Below are 21,056 nucleotides of genomic sequence, written 5' to 3' on the forward strand. Positions count from 1 at the left end.
CTATTTAGTGCACCAGCAGTAGCACCAGACACCATGCCATATGTCTCTGATCATGTCCTGTGTCCTGTCTCCTGGCTTGTCTCTGGTCATCATAGTGTCCCAATTCAGGACTCTCTTGCTGCTGATTGATTTCTTGGTGTTATTTATATTCTTTTTTTTCCCTTTCTGTCCTTTTTCCAAGTTGTCTAAGTGTATTTGTGGACTGCAAGTCTTTGTTACAACAGGCTGCTTGCAGACTGCTAGCTGTGTAATAGACTCCAGTATTCCATCTTCCTAAATGTGGCATTCTACAAATATACTGTCTTCTTTTACAGAAACACAAAGGTTGACCTAAATTTAGAATTTGTAGAGCCAAGATAGATGCCCCAGTGTAGTTATGTAATTAAAGATATCCTGGAGGCATTTAGAAAAAAAATGTCTGTTACATCAGAAAGTACTTAATAAACCAAGACCAAGACTCCAGATCCTATATAAGCCACTCATTGTACATATGTCCAGAGCTGTTTGCTTACATGAAGAGCTCTACTTTCACACTTTCATGAAGAAATGTTTTTGTGCCAATATGAGGTGTTCAACTCAGGAAATGAGTTGAAGCCAACCAGAGCTGGCTTCAAAGGAGATTCTCTCATCTTGACCTCCATAAAAGCTAGGAATCAAAGCATGAGCCCTGTGGGCTGTTCTGAAGAAAACTCTGTCTGGGAACAGGATGTTTCCTGCAGTGCTTCAGCTCAGGCTTCCTGTGGCTTCAAGAATTTCAGTACTTATTTCAATTGTTCAAAAATAATAACTCTTCTTTACAGTATTTTCACAATAAAAAAAGGAATCCTTAAATCCTGCCTATGATTCCATTTACAAGATAAGGACAGTGGAGTTCACATTGCAAGATTTAGCTAGTTGCTCTCTTAACCCCTTCCCTCACACTCTTCACACTTCTGCTTATCTACAGAGGCCTAGTAAAAAAAATAGTGGGATTGGGAGGCACCTTTGCCCTTGGCCTTCCTACTTGTACCACACACACACACACACACACACACACACACACACACACACACACACACACACACACACACACACACACACACTAACATCATCCTTTTGGAAATAGCTCTTTCTCCCATGATAACAAACTGGATGCTTTCTGAGAAGGATGGCTCATAGACTAGAGTCTTACCTAGGCCTGTTATATAGCTCAAATTATGAACCAAAGTACACTTTCATTCAAAGTAGGCCTGATGATAACATTTTATTAATGCTTTGATTATATTTGTTATTATCATTTGGCCAACACTTTGGTTGAACTCAGAATTTAAGGGACTTAATGCTCAATGAATTGGTAAAGTACCCTTTCCTTCTATTAATTTAAGACTAGCAATTAAAAATGAGCAATTACACTCCATCATGTGTGAAATCTTAGCTACTCAGGAAGCTGAAATTAGAAAGTATTTGTAGGCAATCCCGTGCAAAAGCTTCATGAATATGGTGTCTTAGCCAATGAAAGCATGGATCTGGTCATATGTGCCTATCTTGGTGTTACTTGTGATATGTAATTACAGAGTTAGTGTGTCAAAAAGCCCAGGCAAAGAAGCAAGACCCTAAGGTGAAAAATCAGTGATACAAAAGGTCATCTGGCATAGAAGGTATAGGAAGCCTTACAAATTTTTGCCCCTGAATTCAACCTGAGGACCAATAATATGATCTGTGAAAACAATGCATTCTTCCAAATCTTTTATGGAAGAATTTGGATGTGGTTTACAGAATGATAGGTAAACAGTCTTTAACCAAGTGATTGCAAAAGGACCTTTGCATATGTCTACAAGATGTTATAATTTTTTATCCTATTCTGTGGAAACCATGATTCCTACTTGGATCAAGTAATTAAGATCTCCTGATCTAACAGGGTACTGGTGCTTTACATCAGAATTCTTACTTGCTCAAGAGTATGAGGTTTAAAGATCACAATTGAAAGGCAAACTAGGTAGGAAATGCTGTGAGAGTGTTATGGCCAATTATCACCAAATTTCCCTCAAGTAGTGTTGTAAATCAAGTTGATAGACTCTAAGCACTTTTGTTCCTTTATTACCAAAGCTAAGGTACAGTACCCAGACCCTGATTAGAAAGCATCCCAAGGCCAGGGAAGATATTTTGTAAAATGGGTTCTTTGGCCCTCGTGCAGAAAAGTTACCATTCTTGTATAAGCCTAAAGTCCTCCATAGGGTATAGTCATTGTCCTCAATTGAAGTTGATATTGAAATGTCTTATAAGCCAGGGTAATGATAGATTGTCACGAATAGTTGGGTATCTTTTGTCATGTGAACCCACATGCACATACCTTTATGTTTCTGTCTAGTTCATAGATCCTTGCAAAGGTTCAAGTTACTATGTAGGACATTGTGGCCCATATCTGTAAAGTGGGGAAAGAGACCTTCAATGAGAGATCTCAACATATAATCTGTGAATAAAGGCTTCAGGGCCATTGACTCCCACCCTCAGGAATGCAAGTCCTTGTCCTTTCTTGGTTTGAGGAAGTCTGTGTTCTAGCTGTTTGGCCTGGGCCTTTAAGTGAAGGGAGGCTTTGGTGGAAATGATAGGTTGACTTAGAATGAGGAAAGAATGTGCTGTTTGGACTTTTGGAAATATAACAGAATTGTGCCATCAACCATCTCTCTGTCTCCTTAATTATCCTGCCTTTGGTGGCAGACTCTGGCTTGTGCTGTAAGCGGAATGTGGCAGGAGACATAAGATTTATTGCACAGCTTAATTGATAAGGTCTGAGAAGACAAGTCTGAGCTTCCCTAGGGATGTAGCCTGAAGCTGCTGAGAGGAACTTTTAGGATCAGAGAAGCAGTAAAAATTGTAAAGAGATTTGCACATGCAAAATGCAAAGACAAAAGCAGACTGGTTTGCAAGTGATTAAGCTTCACATCAACATAGACCTACCCTAAACTTCACTCTTCTACCCTAAACCACCCTCTTTGTAGGAAAATGGAGGTAATGTGCCATGTTCTTAAGAAGCCAGGTGAGGAAACTTTTCACTAGTTACCTGAAGAGATTATTAAAGGACTTGCAAGAGAGCACAGCAAATGCTCACAGACAGAGCCCAAGCTCTGAGTTGAAGCCTCAGGACCAACAGCAAAAAGAAAAAAAAGTAAAACCCTTAAATGAAAAGCAAACTTTAGAATTGGGGAATTTCTGTAAAATTAATTGTTAGATTTTGCAAAATCCAAATCAACACAAGGATTATGGTGCATATCTACCTAACAATCTCACTATTTTATGCCAGTGTTTATATTACAGCAATGGGAATGACCCAGGTATAAGTTTAGTGTCTGTGAGTACCTTTGTAAGATGAGAGGGGAGGTATTAAACAATTTAAGGCCAAACAGAGATATAATTTACATTCAGCAGAATGCAGGCATTGATCAAACAGAAAGGTATAAGCAAGCAGTCTCATAACCTCAATTTCATTATTAGAACTAAGAAGCAAAAAGCCAATGCATCCAATTCTCCACATATATTTGCATTTTGTGGCTGGTCTTATAATATTTCAGGAAGGAAATGGTGGTTGTCAAGAAGAAACTCAGCTTAGCTCCCACAGCAGGGAGAGACAAGTCCCAATGCATCCAAGCACACTTGGGACCAGGGGTGTAGCAGAGTGTGCTGAGCATTGTGGGAATTGTAGTCTCCATGGAGGACATGTCCTTTGAAAGTCCTGGGTTTTTTCTTTTTTTGTAGGGTGGAGGTGGGGTAGAGGATCCTTTTGCGCATGCAACTTCCTGATTACCATGGGTGTTTGAAGTCTACCTATTCCAGATTCTTTCCCTTTGCCTTGCTGCTGGAAGTACCCTGAAGTACAGTTTGGCCTTCCATTGGTGGGAGCCATGAGGCTGGAGCCAGGCTCTGTGCTTTGGATCTTTGGAGGTATAACTTGAAGGAATATCAGGCTTTGGAACTAATGTCAGGTAGGAACTGAGCGATTGCTGCAGGAGTCTACCCTCTATGGGTTTCTGTTTCTGTTTTTGTGGTCGGTTGTGGGTTTTGAACTCTGGGTCTGCAAGCACCATTCCTGAGCTCGTCAGCTCAGAGGAGAGCTTTACACTTGAGTCAAAGTGCCTACTTCCTCCTCCACACTCTTCTTCAGTCTGGGGTTGATAATTTGCTTTAGGTTCAGGAGTTTTTGCTGCCATTAGCCTCTGGACCTTCAGATGCAAGAAGCTGGTTCCCGAATGTCTGAGAGTAAACTGGGTTAATCTCCAGATGAGGAGAGCCCAAGAGCTGTGCATTTTGTACTCCAAGACCAAGGGATTCAGATGTAAGAGGAGTACAGGAAGAATTCTAGTGAAATTGTGAGGTGTGTGCCTGCCTTGAGTCCTCTTGTATTGCAGTTGTATTTGGGGCTTCAGTGTTGTTTCTCCTAGAGATATTTTAATCTGTTTGGCTTGAGATTTTAATCTCCTACCTTGAGTTCACAAGCATTTGTACATGACCCTGTTTCTAGAGACAGTTGTACATGGGATATTGGAGTAGTGAGTGCTTGTCCTGTATTTTTAGGAATGAAGCCTAGCAATGTTTGAAGCAGACCACCCTATGAATAGGAATCTCCATCCTAAATGGACAGATCGTGTCAATTCTGAGAAGCCCTAATGGGAAGAAGCAGAAAAGCACAGGAAGGGGAAGATGTTGCTAGCTTCCCTTGCCTTACGCAAAAATTGTTGCTACTTCCCTGAGCACAAGATTCTCGTGGTGCTCTTTCCTACACCACTCTCAATCACTTTGTGCTGTTGCAAGGTTTAATCTAATATCTAGGAGTCCTGATGAGCTGGATTGAGGAATAAGCCAGAGCCAAGTTATGAGAGGGTACCTGAGGCTGTGGTTTGGGATGGTAGGGTATTTGTTATGACTGAAAGTATCTATTTATGTACTAATCCCTAATCCTCTTCTCACTATTTTATTTAACCTTTTACCACTATAATTTTTAGTATTTAAGCATTGAAACTTATCTTAAATATGCCATCTATGGATTGCTAATGCTAGCTGTAATCGGTTGGTTCCACCTGGTAGTTCAGAACGTGTTGATCAGGGACATTTGGCCTCATAAGAAAAATCTCAGAAGAAAACTTGAGGTAATATGTCTTACTCAAGGTTTTATGTGTCATTCCTATATTGAGTACTGTATGTTGTGTCTTTATTAAGCCCTGTATCTCCAGCAGGATGGCCAAGGTATTTGCCATGACTCTTTAGGAAAAGTGAGCATTAGGGACTTCTCAAACCTGGGTTTACATCATCTTTACTCATGTCCCTTTGGCCAAAACATGTTAAATGGCAAATTGCAAGTCATTGCATAGGTGTGCAATGGGTACAGTCAAATGTGCCATTGGACAACCATTATTGAAATATTATAACAGAAGAAATATATTCTTATACATTTTCCTCTATAACTTTGGGTGAAAACTACTGAGTTACATCATACATGCTGTCCATGGTGTTTAAATATGTAAATGAATGAGAGAGAACACAAATTCCAATCAGTTCCTAGGATACCTTTGCATTAAAAGGAAGCAGTTCATACATCTCGAAGTATATTTCAGCAGAAACTACTTTTAGTGGAAATGTGATATGTTTTTGCTTTCAGTTTTTAAATATTTTCTGTGGGAACATTGATGTTTGCAAATTTAGTGTGTACATAAAGAAGAAATTAGTTTGTTTAGTAATATCTGTCTAACAGGAAATAGACTGGATTTGTGTTTATTGGAGACTTTAATGCCCTGCTTGAGATATTAAAGATTCCTCTCTTACAAGAAGGCTTTATGATTTTCCAGCACATGTCTCATGTTTGCAAGAGGAAATTCTGGGCCCAAAATCTCACAGATTCAATTCTGAATGCGTCATTTCCCTTCTATCCCAGCCATGCTTCCAGATTCATCTGTTCATTGTCAGCAGCAAGAGAGAATGAATAGATCTCTGGTGAGTTGTTTTTTTTTAATTTTTCATTTGTTTTTTTTCCATTATATTAACCTAAAGATGTTCAAGAATTAAAAACAATACCAACCACACAGATTCAGCCTCTGGAACATATTCATAAATCAGATAAAGATTGCTTGTAGATTTAGCACATTAAACAGTTATATTCATTCTAAGTTGAATGCAAATTTGCTTCAGAATGTCTAGGTTTATGTTGTCAGAAAATGTAGTCACAGTGATGTTAGGGATATGAACCCTAAGATATGTATTCAAATGTTATTTTTCTTTCATGCGATTGTTTCTAACGCATTTATAAGATTATTCCTTTATTGCTTTGTATGTCCCTCACCCACAGTATAACCCCTGCTTTCACTGTATTTGATGTCAGTACAATTTGTGGAGAAGAAGGGGAAAAACAGGTCGTTTAAATAAGGATACAGGTGGACCCGTTGCAACAATGAGAAGTACAAGTCGTCATGTCGAAAATGAACTTTACAACTTTGGGGTGTGGGGGGAGGATTGGGGGTGGGGGCTGAGGGAGGATGGGAAGGGATGGGAAGGGGAAACAAAGGAGGAGGCTACAATGCTTGAAAAGAAATGTACTCATTATCTTGCCCATGTAATTTTAACCCCTCTGTACAGTATTTTCACAATAAAAAATAAATAAAAATTTAAAGAAAGAGAAAATGTAATCACACTTGTTATGTGATGTAATGACACAGAGGAGGTTACATCTCATGAAGCTGTAGGATAGATTTGAACCAGATCACATCCTCATTAGTAACATTAAACTATCTCAAAGAAATTTTCCTGGAATTGTTGAAATAGTGTGGTCACACTCACTTTCGTGTATTCTGAAGGAATGATTTACCTATATGTACTTAAATTACTCTCCATATGTACTTGTTGTACTACGTCATGGTCTTGGTCTTACTTGAAACGTAGGCTGTACTTTAAGCTGAACTTTAGGTCTTTCTACTAATTTCTGTTTATTTTCTAAAGTACACTCACAAGATTTTTTCCCTCTATTTTCGCTCTTTATTCTTGATTTTCTACTCACTAGTTTTGGTTATTTTTCTCTTACTCTCTCTTTGTATCTCTCTTTCTATTAATTTTTTTCTTGCTTTCCTCATTCCCTCTTTCTTCCATATGTCTCTCAGTTGTTTCTTTTCTTGAAATCATCTATCTGGGAACTGGTTTTTCTTAGTGATCAGTTTTAATTTGCTGATCTGGTTCTTTTTTTATTATGAAAACACACTACTTTTATGTTTGACATTTTTCCTACCCATTGTATAGGAAATTTTTTTGCCAAGAGAGTTCTAGAGGATTCCAGAAACAAAGAAAATTAGAGAAACACACAAACAAAAACAGATAGACTGAGGGAAAACCAGAGGTCTAGAGGCTCTCTGACACTTGGTCCCTGGGTGCCAGCAAGCAAGCATAGTCGCTTGAGTTCACACAGGGAAGGTTCCCATTGATAACATGCAAAAATGACGTATCTACATTTATTTTACAATGAGAGCCACAACAGTTTGTGAGGGATACATGTTTCCTTATTCTCCTGAGACAGAAGACTGGTGCCCAGTGAAAATGCAGACATGAAGTTCACCTTACCTAGCCTTCAAGGTCAATAGCACCTCAGTTTCAGCTGCTATCTTTCCAAAACTAAGGAAAAGGCCTGTACTCTGGTCTCTTAACCCTCTCAAGAATTATCATTTAAGCCTTCAGCTGCCAGCTCTCAGTGCTCTCAGGCTGGAATTCCAACCTCTCAAAACTTTTCCCCCTTCAGCTCAACGTCAGAGTTCCTTACAGAAAAGTACATCCTTCCCCCAATTGATATACTACAAGAAAATGTGATTTCTCCTGATTGTGATATATTTGTCTAACTTCATTTGATGTAGTATGGTTTTATTTTTCCATCCCACTACTTTTGAATATTTTCACTCACTGCCAGTGTAAGATAGGAATTGGTTTTGATAAAAAAAAAAATAATTATAGTGAGAGGTTTTCTGTATTAGAAATATCACTTGTAGCAAAATCTCAAAGATGTTTGCTCAGTAATTGATTTTGATCTCTGAAGGATTTTGCTATTAACTAACACAAGTGGAAATAGATCCTTGGGGATCTACTGGAGAAATAACTCAGGAATATGTGCCACTTTTGATCATTTGGTCATCTTTATCATTTTTGTCATCTTCAATGTTCCTTGTACCTCTATACATTTGCCTCTACCTTCCATGAAGTCCTATTGAAATGAAAATCTTGTAAACCTATATTTATTATTGTAGAATGTAGGCAGGGTTTACAAAACTTCGTGGTAGCAGTTCTTTTTTATATAGGAAGGAAATACAATGGTATCTATGACCACATTTCAATATTTAGTATTTAAACAAGAAATGGTTAATTAGGATATTTTTATGTGTAACCTAAATCACACTTTCTGGAGTATTGTTACTGTTTTTAACTTTCATGAGGACACTGTGCTAACATAGACCTACTAATGTGCTATGTTATGTATACCATGTGTGGTCCTGAATGTGTTCTGCTTGCTTTTGAGAGCACTTGTTAATAGAAGATCTAAATAGGGTTTACATTGATGGAGAATATGTAAATGCAGGAAAATTATTTGTTTAATTTATTATCGAACTGATAAGTACTAAAAGTTTATCAAAATATATCATCTTTCATACACCTCATTAGACTTAATGTTTTCATGGTAGATTATTGTCTCCTTAGAATTGTGATCTTGTCTCTATTGCTAGCAGCAGAAATGTGTTTGCATGCATTAGGGAAACTAATTTTTTAATGGTCTGGGGCTTAAATTCTGGGCTTGGCTGTTGTCCCTCAGCCCTTCAGTGCTCTACCACTTGAGTGACAGTGCTACTTTTAATTTTCTGTTGGTTTATTGGAGATAAGAGTCTCACCGATGTTCCTGCCTGGGCTGGCTTTGAGCCACGATCCTCAGACTTCAGCCTCCTGAGTAGCTAGGATTACAGTCATAAGCCACCAGGGCACTGCAGACCTTTCTTGTTTAGTGACTAGGTTTATAGATTGTCCAGAATTTCTAATTTGCTATTTAATTCTCCCAGTGAATAGATGACACAGCAAACTGCAAACATTTTATGTAAGACAAAAGCATACCTGTAGCATAATGAAATTCCAGGTTGGAATTCTCATAAACCAGCCCTAATTTCTTCATGGGAATGTGCCATTACAGAAGCTGATGTCATTTGATGATGTGGCTGTGGACTTCACCTGGAAGGAGTGGCAGGATCTGGATCCTGGTCAGAAGACCCTTCATAGAGATGTGATGCTGGAGACCTGTAACAACCTCATGTCTGTGGGTGAGCAAAGGTCATTTTTACTTGGAAGGTCAAGTGCTTTTATTTTAGTAGATATTAGACTATTTATGTTATTTAGGGATAACATTCCAGTCCATGGGAAGTGTCATTTCTTTCTAAGGGAAACTTCAACTTGATTATATGTACCTCAAGAGCTAATTTTATTCTTATTCTTTAAGAAGGCAAATCAGTAGTTGGACAAAAGTTCTAAACTATGTTCCACTAATAGAAGACTGACTTCCCAGACTTGGAGTGATTATTATAGGTGGATCTACACTCTAGATAAAATATACATTACTACTGACTTTATGATCCGGAAATCAGTAGTTGAAAGTGTGTATTTGTAAGCCAATCCTGATATACAGTGCAGTGCTTCAAGCTTCGAATCCTACATACTCCAGAGGCTGAAATTGAAGATTTTTGTTTGAAGCCAGCAACTGCAGAAAAATGACCATGAGACTCTTATCTCCAATTAACCATTCAAAAACTAGAACTGTAAACCAAGGCTCAAACTAGTAGCATGCTAGCTTTGAGCAAAAGAGCTGAGTTCAAGCCACACAATTGGCAAAATAAACCTAAAGTTGAGGGAAACTCCACCATGGAGCTGTTAATTGAGAAACCAGATTTAGGAGCAATCTTGTGAACAGGATGTCTGAGACCTTACAGCAATCATGATGTAGCAAGAGCAATAGTTCTCCACTATTTCTTACTCACAGGGCACTGTGTTCCTAAACCTAAATTGATTGTCAAGCTGGAGCAAGGTAGAGAACCATGAATAAGTGAAGCCTCAGACAAGTATTTCACAGGTAAGATAAAACATGTTGAATGGTGATATTGGGTCCAGACCCAGTTGGTATGTTTATCTTGAGGTGTACCAAGCAATAGTATTCCTAGTGCCCCTGAGTTGTTGGAGACCTGAAACCTGCCTGAGAATGCTCTGGCCTTTTTCAAACACCTGATTAAGCCATGATAAATAGCCATTCTTGGAAATTCCAAGGTGTACATCTAGATTACTTCCTAAAACAGGCTGGGCCAGTCAATTACCGAAACCAGTGGACCAAAAGACCCTGCCCTGACTTCACCGTAAAAAAATTTCCGTCCACCCCTCCCTTCCATACAGTGCTTCCCCTTCTTTCCTTAGAAAAACCTAAGTTTCTTTGCCAATAAATGAGACCTTGACGCGACTCAGACTGACTCTGTCTTTCCTTATGCGCTTGGTCTCGATCCTCTCTCGCCCCCCTTGGTTCTTTTAGGAGGTGCCCTCTCGGATCCCCCACCAAATTACCTGGCCTGCTGGACGGGTCAAGTGGCACCCAACGTGGGGCCCGAGACACGGTGACCTACCGGACAGCCTACAAGCAAGGAGCTCCTGACACGCGTGGTAGAGACGTCCGGACCGCATCGCTCGTGCACCCCGGAAAGGTCTTGAGGTAAAGATTGCTGTAAACTAACCATGGGAGAGAGTCTGTCTAAAGAAGGTCTTTTCATTAAGGAAATGAAAAGTAGTCTTAGGGAGAGAGGAATTAGAGTTAAGAAAAAGGACTTGCATAATTTTTTTTGTTTTGTGGAGGAAAAATGTCCATGGTTAGTATTACATGGGCCAGGAATTCACCCTCTTACATGGAATAAAGTGGGAAAGGACATTAACAAACTCCTCAGGGACGGAGAGAAGGTTCCTGAAGCCTTTTTTAGTTTTTATGGGGTTATTAGGGACATCTTGAAGGATGTGGAGGGAGATGGACAACTTTCTCATCTTTTAGCTCTTGCGGAGGACGCCCTTTCCTGTCCCTCAGCTGAGTATGAGTCTTGCTCTAAGGACATTTTGCCACCCACCCCCCTAACAAATGAGACTCAGTCACAAAAGGGGACGTCAAGACCGGACGAGGCGGCCGATACTGTGGCTTTGCCCTCCCCATCCCTTATTGATGAGCCTATCCCCACTAAGTTGGCCCCCCCTTTATTGAGGCCACCTCCTCCAAATAAATCATTAAAAAATAAGGCACTCTATCCTGTAATTCATCAAAATGTCCCTGACGATGATTGGCTTGACCCCTCACAGCAGGCCAGCCTCGAGATGGAGGCTGCCAAATATGAGGAGGAAAAATACGGGCCCCACCCTCAATATCAGTCCCAAGTTTTTATAGCAGACCGGGGACATCCCAGACAACTCCACTGGCCCTCTCTGCCCCTATATGGGCCATGTCCCCCCAGCGCTCCAAGCGCCCCCCCCAAACGATTCAGTTCCTCTTACCCAGATTCCAGGGGTAGAAGGACTCTTAAAAACTAAAGACTCCCTGTTAAGACAGGTCTCCTCTTTAAAAGATGTCCTTTCCATAAAAAGGGAATTAAGAGATCTCACCCAACAAATACAGGAATTACAGACTGACCTTACAGGAGAAGCTGGCTTTGTTTAGCCTCGTGTTGGTTCCTTACCCAGAGCACAGGCCAGGCCAAGGATAAGTAAAAGTAATAAGACACCAACTTCGGGGTCACTCTCTTTTCCAGTAATGACCCGTTCTGGTACTCAGGGGAATCAGGCAGACACCACCCAGGGTGATAACTCAGAGGATGAAGATGCTGAACAAGGGACCTCAGCCTCTGAGGGAGAGGGGGAGGAATTAGAGCAGGAATGAGGGGGAGGTAATGTGGGCCAGGCCAAATATAAAAAATTAAAAATTAAACATCTAAAAGACTTACATTCAGCAGTAAAAAAATATGGTATTAATGCACCCTTCACCCTTTCTATACTTGAAGGGCTGGGCCAAGGAGGCAGCCTGCTGCCTCACGAGTGGGTTAAAGTGGTTCAGTCAGTCCTGACTAGAAGCCAGTTCTTAACCTGAAAGGGTGAATTTATAGATAAGGCAGAGGCTCGGGCTATCATAAACAAAAAACATGTTCAGATGGCCATTACCATCTGAAGTTGCTTTTTCTGTTTGCAGTCCTTCGACTGCCGCGCAGCGCCTGTCTGGTTTCCTCTGTTTCTGTTTAGTGTTGATTGTCTCTGTTGTCTGTCTTGTTGTCCTTAAAGGGAAGGGGCGGCAACTAACAACCCCCTTAAGTCTGACTTTAGATCACTGGAAAAAAGTTACAGCTCGAGCCCAGATTGTCAGGTTTTAGGAACTTGCTTGTTTGTCAATTATGAAATTGCCACCTACCACCTGCGAGTGGACCCAGTTAGATCTCAGCCTTGGACCTTGGTTCAGGGGGTCTGAGCATGGGGGAGAACCTGTCAGTCTGAGGGGACGGCCGCTAGGGATTTTTTTTTTCCCTTGCCCCAAGATGACTGGGAATTCTCCTCCACCTTGGAAGGCCCCTGGGTCAATGCTTGCAGGAATCTAAAAAAAAAAAAAAGTCCTCCGGAGGTGAGTAGGGGTGTTGAGTCCCCTGGTAAGTGAATGGTGGTGAGATGTCGCCCCATTCACTGAGACCTGATTTTGTCTTTGTGGCCACTTGTTTGTCTTGTTTAGTGTGTGTGTTAGTTTTATGTTTGCTGAAGTAGGGAAGATTTGGGTGAGTGTGACAGGCTCACTCAGCAGACTCTGGATTCAGCTTGCTGAATGAGAACAGCACAGAGATTCAAAAGACTAATTAGTGAATTGCCTTGCTAGATAAGCAAGCTCTGGGAAAATGAAGCCCAACAAAGATACCTAGTTTAAAAGAAATACTGTCTTAAATTTTTAAAAAAAAACTTTAAAAGGTGTACGTACAACTGATTTTGATTTTTGCGTGCTTTAAGATCTGTGTGAGTGTTTTGTGTGTGTCTGTGAACGTGTTCAAAGATAAAAATTATCAGCATGCTGTAACAATTGGGTGAGTTTAAATTTAAAAATTCAAAAGGTTATGAGGTTTGGACATTACCAAAAATTTTAAAGAATCTTCACATTGTTTTAAATGGCTTTGTAAGGATTCTTTAACTTGCAAATTAAAAAATCTGGTATTTAAAAACTAATATTTTAAAATGCATAAGACAGTTTATACTGTAATCAAGTTGCCTGGCTTAACAAAAGTGCATTGGCTGTTTGGGATCTAGTTCCCTTGGCTAAAATTTGGGGATAAGTATTAGAAATTTAAATGTAAAGGTTAGTTTAACACTGTCAAAGATGTTACTTGTTCTGTCTGTCTAAAAACTGTGTATTTCATTCGAGAACCAAGAGAAGAGACGGGGAAAAACTTAGAAGCCAACAGAAGACCTATCTTTAGGGGTGAGGGGTGAACAAGCAGAAGTGCAGTTCAGCTTGTCATGCATGGTGGGACAGGCCCTGGGAGGAGTCCACCCATGGTGAGGCAAGCTGGCACAAATGCAGTTCATCTAACCCTAAAGAGTCGGATTGGGTGTGTGCCTGTCTACTCCATAGGAGGGGCCAAGTGGCCCATCCTTGTTCTGTCTCTTTTCCCTGCGGGTAGCCACTGAAAACATGATGGTTAAAATGAGTGATGTGATGATCTGATTAGTATTGCTAAAACCTCCCCTTGGATGTGTTAACATTAAAATTAGGAAGGCCTTAAAAGAGGGCTAAAAAGTTATTTATATAATGTGGCTTACTTTTAATTATGTTCCACAATTAGGATGCTTTTAAAAGTTATAAACGTGTTAAGTCTAGCTTTGTGATATAGTAATGGTGACTGTAATTCTTGCATTAAGGAAAAATTGTCATTTGAGTTTAAAAATCTTAATGTGTGTCTGTTTTAAAAAAAGCAACCAAGAGGCAATGAGTGATACTTGGCCTCAAGATTTCAAGGGATCTTTTCAAAATGCAAATAAAAACTAAAGTATAAAATACTAACGGTAATTAATAAGAGGTTTTAAAAAAATAGGAATGGATTTTTGGATATAAAGTTTAAATATAAAATTGTTCTTAACATTGGCCTCAATGTGCACAAAGGAAAAATTAGGATTACCAAAATAATTGCTATTCTAGTTTGCTCTTATAGGTTTTTTAAGTTTCCAGCAAGCCCAAAGCAAAGCACAGAGGATTCTTACAAGTTGTCAGATGTAACTTTGACTCTTAATAAGTTTCAGGTAAGAGCATGCTTAAAAGCTACTTCTATGTTGACCACCTTGTTGCTTTCAATTGGAGTAAAATTGATCTGCAAACTGGTTCAAAGCCAGCCCGGGCACAAAAAGGTTCCTGTGAGACTGTCACCTCTATTCAGCCAGCAGAGTACTAGCCCTGGACTAAAGAGTCAGGGGACAGTACTCAAGCCCCAAGCTCGAGACTCACAGTGGCAGAGTACTAGCCCTGGACTGAAGAGTTAGGGGACAGCATTCAAGCCCTGAGTCTGGGACTCAAAGTGGCAGAGTGCTAGCCTTGAGCTGTAGGGCTGAGGGACAGTGCTCAGGCCCCGAGTTCAAGTCCAGCGACCAGCTAAAGGGAAATGCCAATGAGGCATGAGGCATTTATCCCAATGTGGAGAAGACACTCCTGGGACGAAAGCAATGGAGGAGCATCCAGAGGCAGTAAAGCCACTGCTTGGATGGCACAAATGTCAGATCCTAGAGTCATTTGTGCATGGCCCTTCAAAACTGGTCAGAGCCGGGAGGTCATGGAAAGAGTTTGAAAGCATGCTTAATGCCCATGACTATCTACCTTGTAAGGGACAGGAACTTGCCAGTCCTCTGTGATAGTAATAAAAAGCTAATGTTATAAAATGTTGGAGATAGTTTAAATCTCAACCCCTTTATGTGCCAAAAGCTCTAATTGGCAGCTCTAATTGAGCTGACACTAGTTACATAAAGTTCATCTGCTCAGGAAAAAGTTTGTAAACCTGAGAGTGTGTTTCTATTGATATCATTGATATCTGTCTAAAGGCCTGCAAAGGTAACTTAGGCATTACTTGGGATCATTAGAGATCACATTCCTAAGCCATCTAGGAAGATGCTTTTGCAAACTAGAGTGCTAAACAAGCTACACTGCTGTAGCCAGAGAAAAGGTCTGTGCAGTTGTCAAAAGTTAAAATATTATTCTTAATGATATCTAACCCTGATAGCCTCTTTGTAAAATAGGCTAAAGTTATAGGTCCCTGGCTAGGTAAGGTAAACGCCCCTAAAGTCAGCTTGAAGAAGTTACAGAAGATGGACCTTCACCCTTCTACCCCCATTTTAAGATCAAGGGTCCAGAGTCGGTTTAAAAAAAAATGAGGCAAAATAGATAAAAAAAAAAAGACATAAAGAATAGTGTTAACAGTTGTTGGTGTGCAAGGTGTGGAGACTGCATCTGTCAGAGATGGTTGCAAGACTAAGCCTTCTGAGCCTTCTGTGTCTATTTACAAAAATATCTGGTTAGTAAAAAGGTTGTGATTTTGGTAAATTGTCCTGGGCTATTGTTTAAAGATCTTAAAAACCAGCAGGATCAAAGCCTGCCAAGCCTATGCAATGTATCCTTAACCAGTCTGTGTAGGAATTTACAGCCCAGCATGAGGTGTGACAGTCCCTTGGAGCCACTGAGAGACCTTGCTGTTGTTGCTGCTGCTGCTGCTGCATACCCTAATGTGTAAAGTTCAAAGATGGCCTGACAGCCACCTGGAGAAACTCCTGCCTGATTCCATCACCTGAGTCAGCTTCCTGGTTGACTGCTGCTAAATCTAAGATCTTGTGGGACATCCTTTTGGGTGATATCCAGAAACCCTCTATTCCCACAGTGGATACTGGGGACAAGAATATCACTGGCTTGCTTGCCTTAGGCACTTCAGTGCATAGTGACTGGAAATCCACTCTATGGTCACAGCCTAGTTTGGCTCTGGTATGGTAATAACCTGAGTGTGTTATCAGTGGAGGTAATACTCTTAGCCTTAAAATCTAGCAAGCTTCTGCATCACAGTGGTGCCTTAAGGCTGTTCTAAGATAAAGGTTCTGCAAGCCAAAGGAAAATTAGGCAGTTTTAAACTACAGCCACAAAGATGCTCAAAAAATCGTAAAAAAAGAGGGGAGTAAAGAAAGCCTTGAAAAAAAAATGTAAGGGGCTAAGGTACTGTTATTTTTGTTACAATTGGACCTTGTATACTCAACAGACTGGTGTCTTTTGTAAAAGAAAAAGATCAGCGCAGTCCTTCTATTAGTTCTGAGATCCAAATACCAAGCATTGAGAACAACTGACACCCCACAAGATAATATAGAGACACCCCTATGACTGAGATAAGAACCCCCTAAATTTTAAGATTAATATTAGTCCAAAGAAAAATCGGGGAATAAAAGATTAAAAATTAGAGTTACATTTTACAATTGCTAACTGCTGGTTTTGCTTCTGTAAACTTGCTTGCGCTTGCACTGACCCTTCCCCTCCCTGGAGATATATAAAAAGTTTCAGAGTCTAGATGTTGGCCCTGGGACAAGCTCTGTAGTCGTAATTAAAGGGCTAACAAGTAAATTCCCCAAATGGCCAAATGGGACCCAAGATAAGAAACAAGGAGTATGTTCCTCCGCATTCCCTTGTAAAAACTCCCGATTTAGGGGGCTCAAGATAAGGGCCATTTGATGAGCCCAGCAGACTAGGCCAAGTGTTAATCACAAGACTGTAACACTGTAGATTCCCTAACCCTTACCTCCCAGTGTGACTACCTCAGTTTGATCATCCGCGCTAATTGTTTTATCGCAGAGAGTGTTATAAACTTCCCCAGGTAGTATGACATTGATGTTGGGATATCCTCCTTTTCCCTGTGCAACAATGTTATTAATGTTTCTGCCTCCCTATACTCACAACAGAGCCAGGTTTTTGTTTGTGGCAATAATATGGCCTACACTGTACTTCCACAAAATTGGACAGGGGCCCTCTCTGCCGGGCCAAAAGTCAACTCTGGCCATTTTAATAAAAGGAGGGGGAATTGTTGGAGACCTGAAACCTGCCTGAGAATGCTCTGGCCTTTTTCAAACACGTGATTAAGCCATGATAAATAGCCGTTCTTGGAAATTCCAAGGTGTACATCTAGATTACTTCCTAAAACAGGCTGGGCCAGTCAATTACCGAAACCAGTGGACCAAAAGACCCTGCCCTGACTTCACCGTAAAAAAATTTCCGTCCACCCCTCCCTTCCATACAGTGCTTCCCCTTCTTTCCTTATAAAAACCTAAGTTTCTTTGCCAATAAATGAGACCTTGACGCGACTCAGACTGACTCTGTCTTTCCTTATGCGCTTGGTCTCGATCCTCTCTCGCCCCCCTTGGTTCTTTTAGGAGGTGTCCTCTCGGATCCCCCACCAAATTACCTGGCCTGCTAGACGGGTCACTGAGTCATGTGTGGCAGAGATCTAGGTGATCCTTTGTCTCAAGGAATTGTCGATCCATTATTCTCGTGAACACAAACTGAATTTGTTGTGCCAGTATTGTTTTTTTTTTTTTTTTTTTGTCGGTCATGGGGCTTGAACTCTGAGCCTGGGCGCTGTCCCTTAGCTCTTCAGCTCAAGGCAAGCGCTCTACCACTTGAGCTACAGCGCCACTTCCGGTTTTCTAGTGGTTTATTGGAGATAGGAGTCTCACGGTCTTTCCTGCCCGGGCTGGCTTTGAACCGCAATCCTCAGATCTCAGCCTCCTGAGTAGCTAGGATTACAGGCGTGAGCCACCAGCGCCCGGCGTGTGCCAGTATTGTTAATGTTAGCAATTCTTTTTGTCCTTAGAAAAGTCATTCTAAAAGAGAAAACGACAATGAGAAATGTAGAAAAGGAGATATCATTTTCTTTTAAACTAGTACTATGCAGGTAGGAGGAAAATAGGAGTATGTTAGGGCTACTATCCTCTGATAGGGACAATTTCTTATCAGTGTTGCTGGCCATGGAGTGGCATTCAGAATCGTAGCTTTATGAGTGTGTAGCTGAATAACTTCAGTAAATATTTCCTTGAGAAAAATAGAAAAATCTGAAATACAGAAAAACATTATTTTCCATTGTAAAACATCAGTACTACTTTCTTAATTACTACATTGTGGAGAAAAGTATATATTCTGCATAAAACAATGCTTTGACATTTGAGAATATTGAAACAGAATGGGAGAAAATATCTTTACATTAAGGAATTTATGGATCTCATTTGTTTTTGTCTATTTTTCTCTAATTCATTTTAGATGTCTAAGAAATGGAGGATATGATTATCACCTGTCAGGAAAGTCACAATGAATAGTCATCTGAAGTAGCAATCATGAAAAGTAACCCAGGGGAAGAAAAAGTGAGATTTATCAAAACTTTTAATTTGAGCTCCATACAGAAGTCAGAACTGATGAAGAATAATGGGAACTCCTTTGGGATGAAGACAGAAATGGTCACTGGGTGTCAGAACATGAGTGTCTACAGTGATCCCAGTAAGATGTGTGCTGCATATAGTCCTAGTGTGTCTCCTGTAGTTGAGAAATATTAACAATGTGACACCTTTTTCACCCAGAAGACACACCTTACTTTCCCTCAGAGAACAGACACAGGAGAGAAACCTTATGAATGTAACGTGTGTGGAAAGTCTTTCGCCAAGAAGGCAAACCTTACTGTCCACTAGGGAACACATACAGGAGAGAAACCTTATGAATTTAACATGTGTGGAAAGTCTTTCACCAAGAAGATACACCTTACTGTCCAACAGAGAGCACACACAGGAGAGAAACCTTATGAATATAACATGTGTGGAAATTCTTTCAACCAGAAGTGAAGCCTTACTGTCTACCAGAGAACACACACAGGAGAGAAACTTTATGAATGTAACAGTTGTGGAAAGTCTTTGATCTCAAAGGCAACATTCTCTCTCCACCAGAGAACACACAAAGGAGAGAAATCTTATGAGTATAACATTTGTGGAAAGCCTTTCAGCCAGAAGTCAAACCTGGCTGGCCACCAGAGTACACACACAAGAGGAAACCTTTTGATTGTAACATGTGTGGAAAGTCTTTCACCTGCAAGTCAAGCCTCACTGTCCATCAGAGAACACACACAGGAAAGAAGACTTATGAATGTAATGTGTAGAAAGTCTTTAACCCAGAAGCTACACCTTACTTTACACTGGAGAACACACACAGGAGAGAAAACTTATGAATGTAACAGGTGTGGAAAGTCTTTCATTAACAAGCCAAAGCTTATTCTACACCACAGCATATACACTGGAGAGAAACCATATGAGTGTAATAGGTGTGAAAAGTCTTTCACCCAGAAGTCACACCTTAATGCCCATGAGAGAACAGACACAGGAGAAAAACTTTATGAAATTAGCATGTGTGGAAAGTCTTTCACCTCGAAGTCAAACCTCACAAAAATTGAAGTTAACAAAAAAATAAAATCATCTGCCACTTGAGCTACAGCATCACTTCTAGGCCCTGAGAGGAAGGAAGGAAGCAAGTATAGAAAGAAGGAAGGAAGGAAAGAAGAAAGGAAGGAAAGAAGGAAGGAAGGAAAGAAGGAAAGAGGGAAGTGAGAGAGGGAAAGAGGAAGGAAAGGAATGAGGAAGAAGGAAGAAATAAACTTTTCAAAAGAACAATGTTTAATTGTTGGTGAATGTGAGAAAATCTTTCAGAGGTGTGACTCAAGAAAAATGGCTTTTACAAAAAGCAAATTCTTGAACTTTTTACAAAATGATAAAGAGGCTGTAACATTATATAAATTGATTTAATAATTCAGTAATATTAAGTAATGAGGTCAGATGTGGCTGGTGCCCTATTGGCCACATGGTGTATGGTAGGGTCTGGCATCTTGTCTTCATGCAAGAAGAAGGAAATGCCCCCATCCGTCACTTGCCACCCAACTGATGGGTGTGGCTGGTTCGCTGGAAGCAGGGGTGAGCATTTGGCTGATATGTTACTCAATCTGTTAGTCCAGTGCCTGGGACTGGAATTTCCTGTGGACCTGCCTCCTGTTTAGGCCCTATTTAGGCTGGACTAGCAGTGGCACTAGATGCCATGGTACATGTCTCTGTGATCATGTCCTGTGTCCTGTCTCCTGGCTTGTCTCTGGTAATCATGTGTAAATTCAGCACTCTCTTGTGCTGATTGGTTTCTTTTTTTTTTTTTTTTTTTAGATTTTCACTGTATTGTTTTTTTTTTTTCATTTATTTAATTTTTATTGTAAAAATACTGTATAGAGGGGTTACAATTACATGGGCAAGATAATGAGTACATTTCTTATCAAGCATTGTAGCCTCCTCCTTTGTTTCCCCTTCCCATCCCTTCCCAGCCTTCTGCCCCCTCACCCAATCCTCCCCTACCCTCCACAAAAGTTGTAAAGTTCGTTTTTGACATGACAACTTGTACTTCTCATTGTTGCAACGGTTCCACCTGTATCCTTATTTTGCTGATTGGTTTCTTAGTGTTGTTCTTATTCTTTTTTTTCCTTTCTGTCCTGTTTTCATGCTATCTAAGTGTATTTGTGGACTACAAGTCTTTGTTACATCAGGCTGCTTGCAGACTGCTAACTGTGTAATAAAGACTCCAGTTTTCCATCTTCCCAAATGTGGCTTCCAACAAATATACTGTCTTCTTTTACAGAAAAACAAAGGTTGACCTAAATTTAGAATTTCTAGAGCCAAGTAGCTGCCACAGTATAGTTATGTAATTAAAGATATCCTGGAGGCATTTAGAAAAAATATCTGTTACATCAGAAAGTGCCTAATTAGTAAACCAAGGCCAAGACTCCAGATCCTATATAAGCCCGTCATTCTACATATGTCCAGAGCTGTTTGGTTACATGAAGAGCTCTACTTTCACACTTTCATGAAGAAATGTTTTTGTGCCAATATGAGGTGTTCAACTCAGAAACTGAGTTGAAGTCAACCAGAGCTGGCTTCAAAGGAGATTCTCT

The 21,056-nt window shown here is 40.3% G+C and overlaps 1 protein-coding gene across 1 annotated transcript in view; it reads left to right on the forward strand.

Moving 5' to 3' along the window:
- The window catches only part of LOC138820524 (zinc finger protein 420-like), a 75,372-nt gene extending 55,815 nt beyond the window's left edge, over positions 1 to 19,557 (forward strand). The window contains 1 exon segment of the mRNA XM_070012194.1: positions 18,724 to 19,557. Coding sequence (XP_069868295.1) covers positions 18,724 to 19,557 — 834 coding nt within the window.
- Positions 19,558 to 21,056: the final 1,499 nt, after the last annotated feature.

The sequence above is a fragment of the Dipodomys merriami genome, unplaced genomic scaffold (genome assembly GCF_024711535.1).
Source record: "Dipodomys merriami isolate MVZ:Mamm:240054 unplaced genomic scaffold, mDipMer1.0.p SCAF_895, whole genome shotgun sequence".
Classification (NCBI taxonomy): Eukaryota; Metazoa; Chordata; class Mammalia; order Rodentia; family Heteromyidae; genus Dipodomys; species Dipodomys merriami.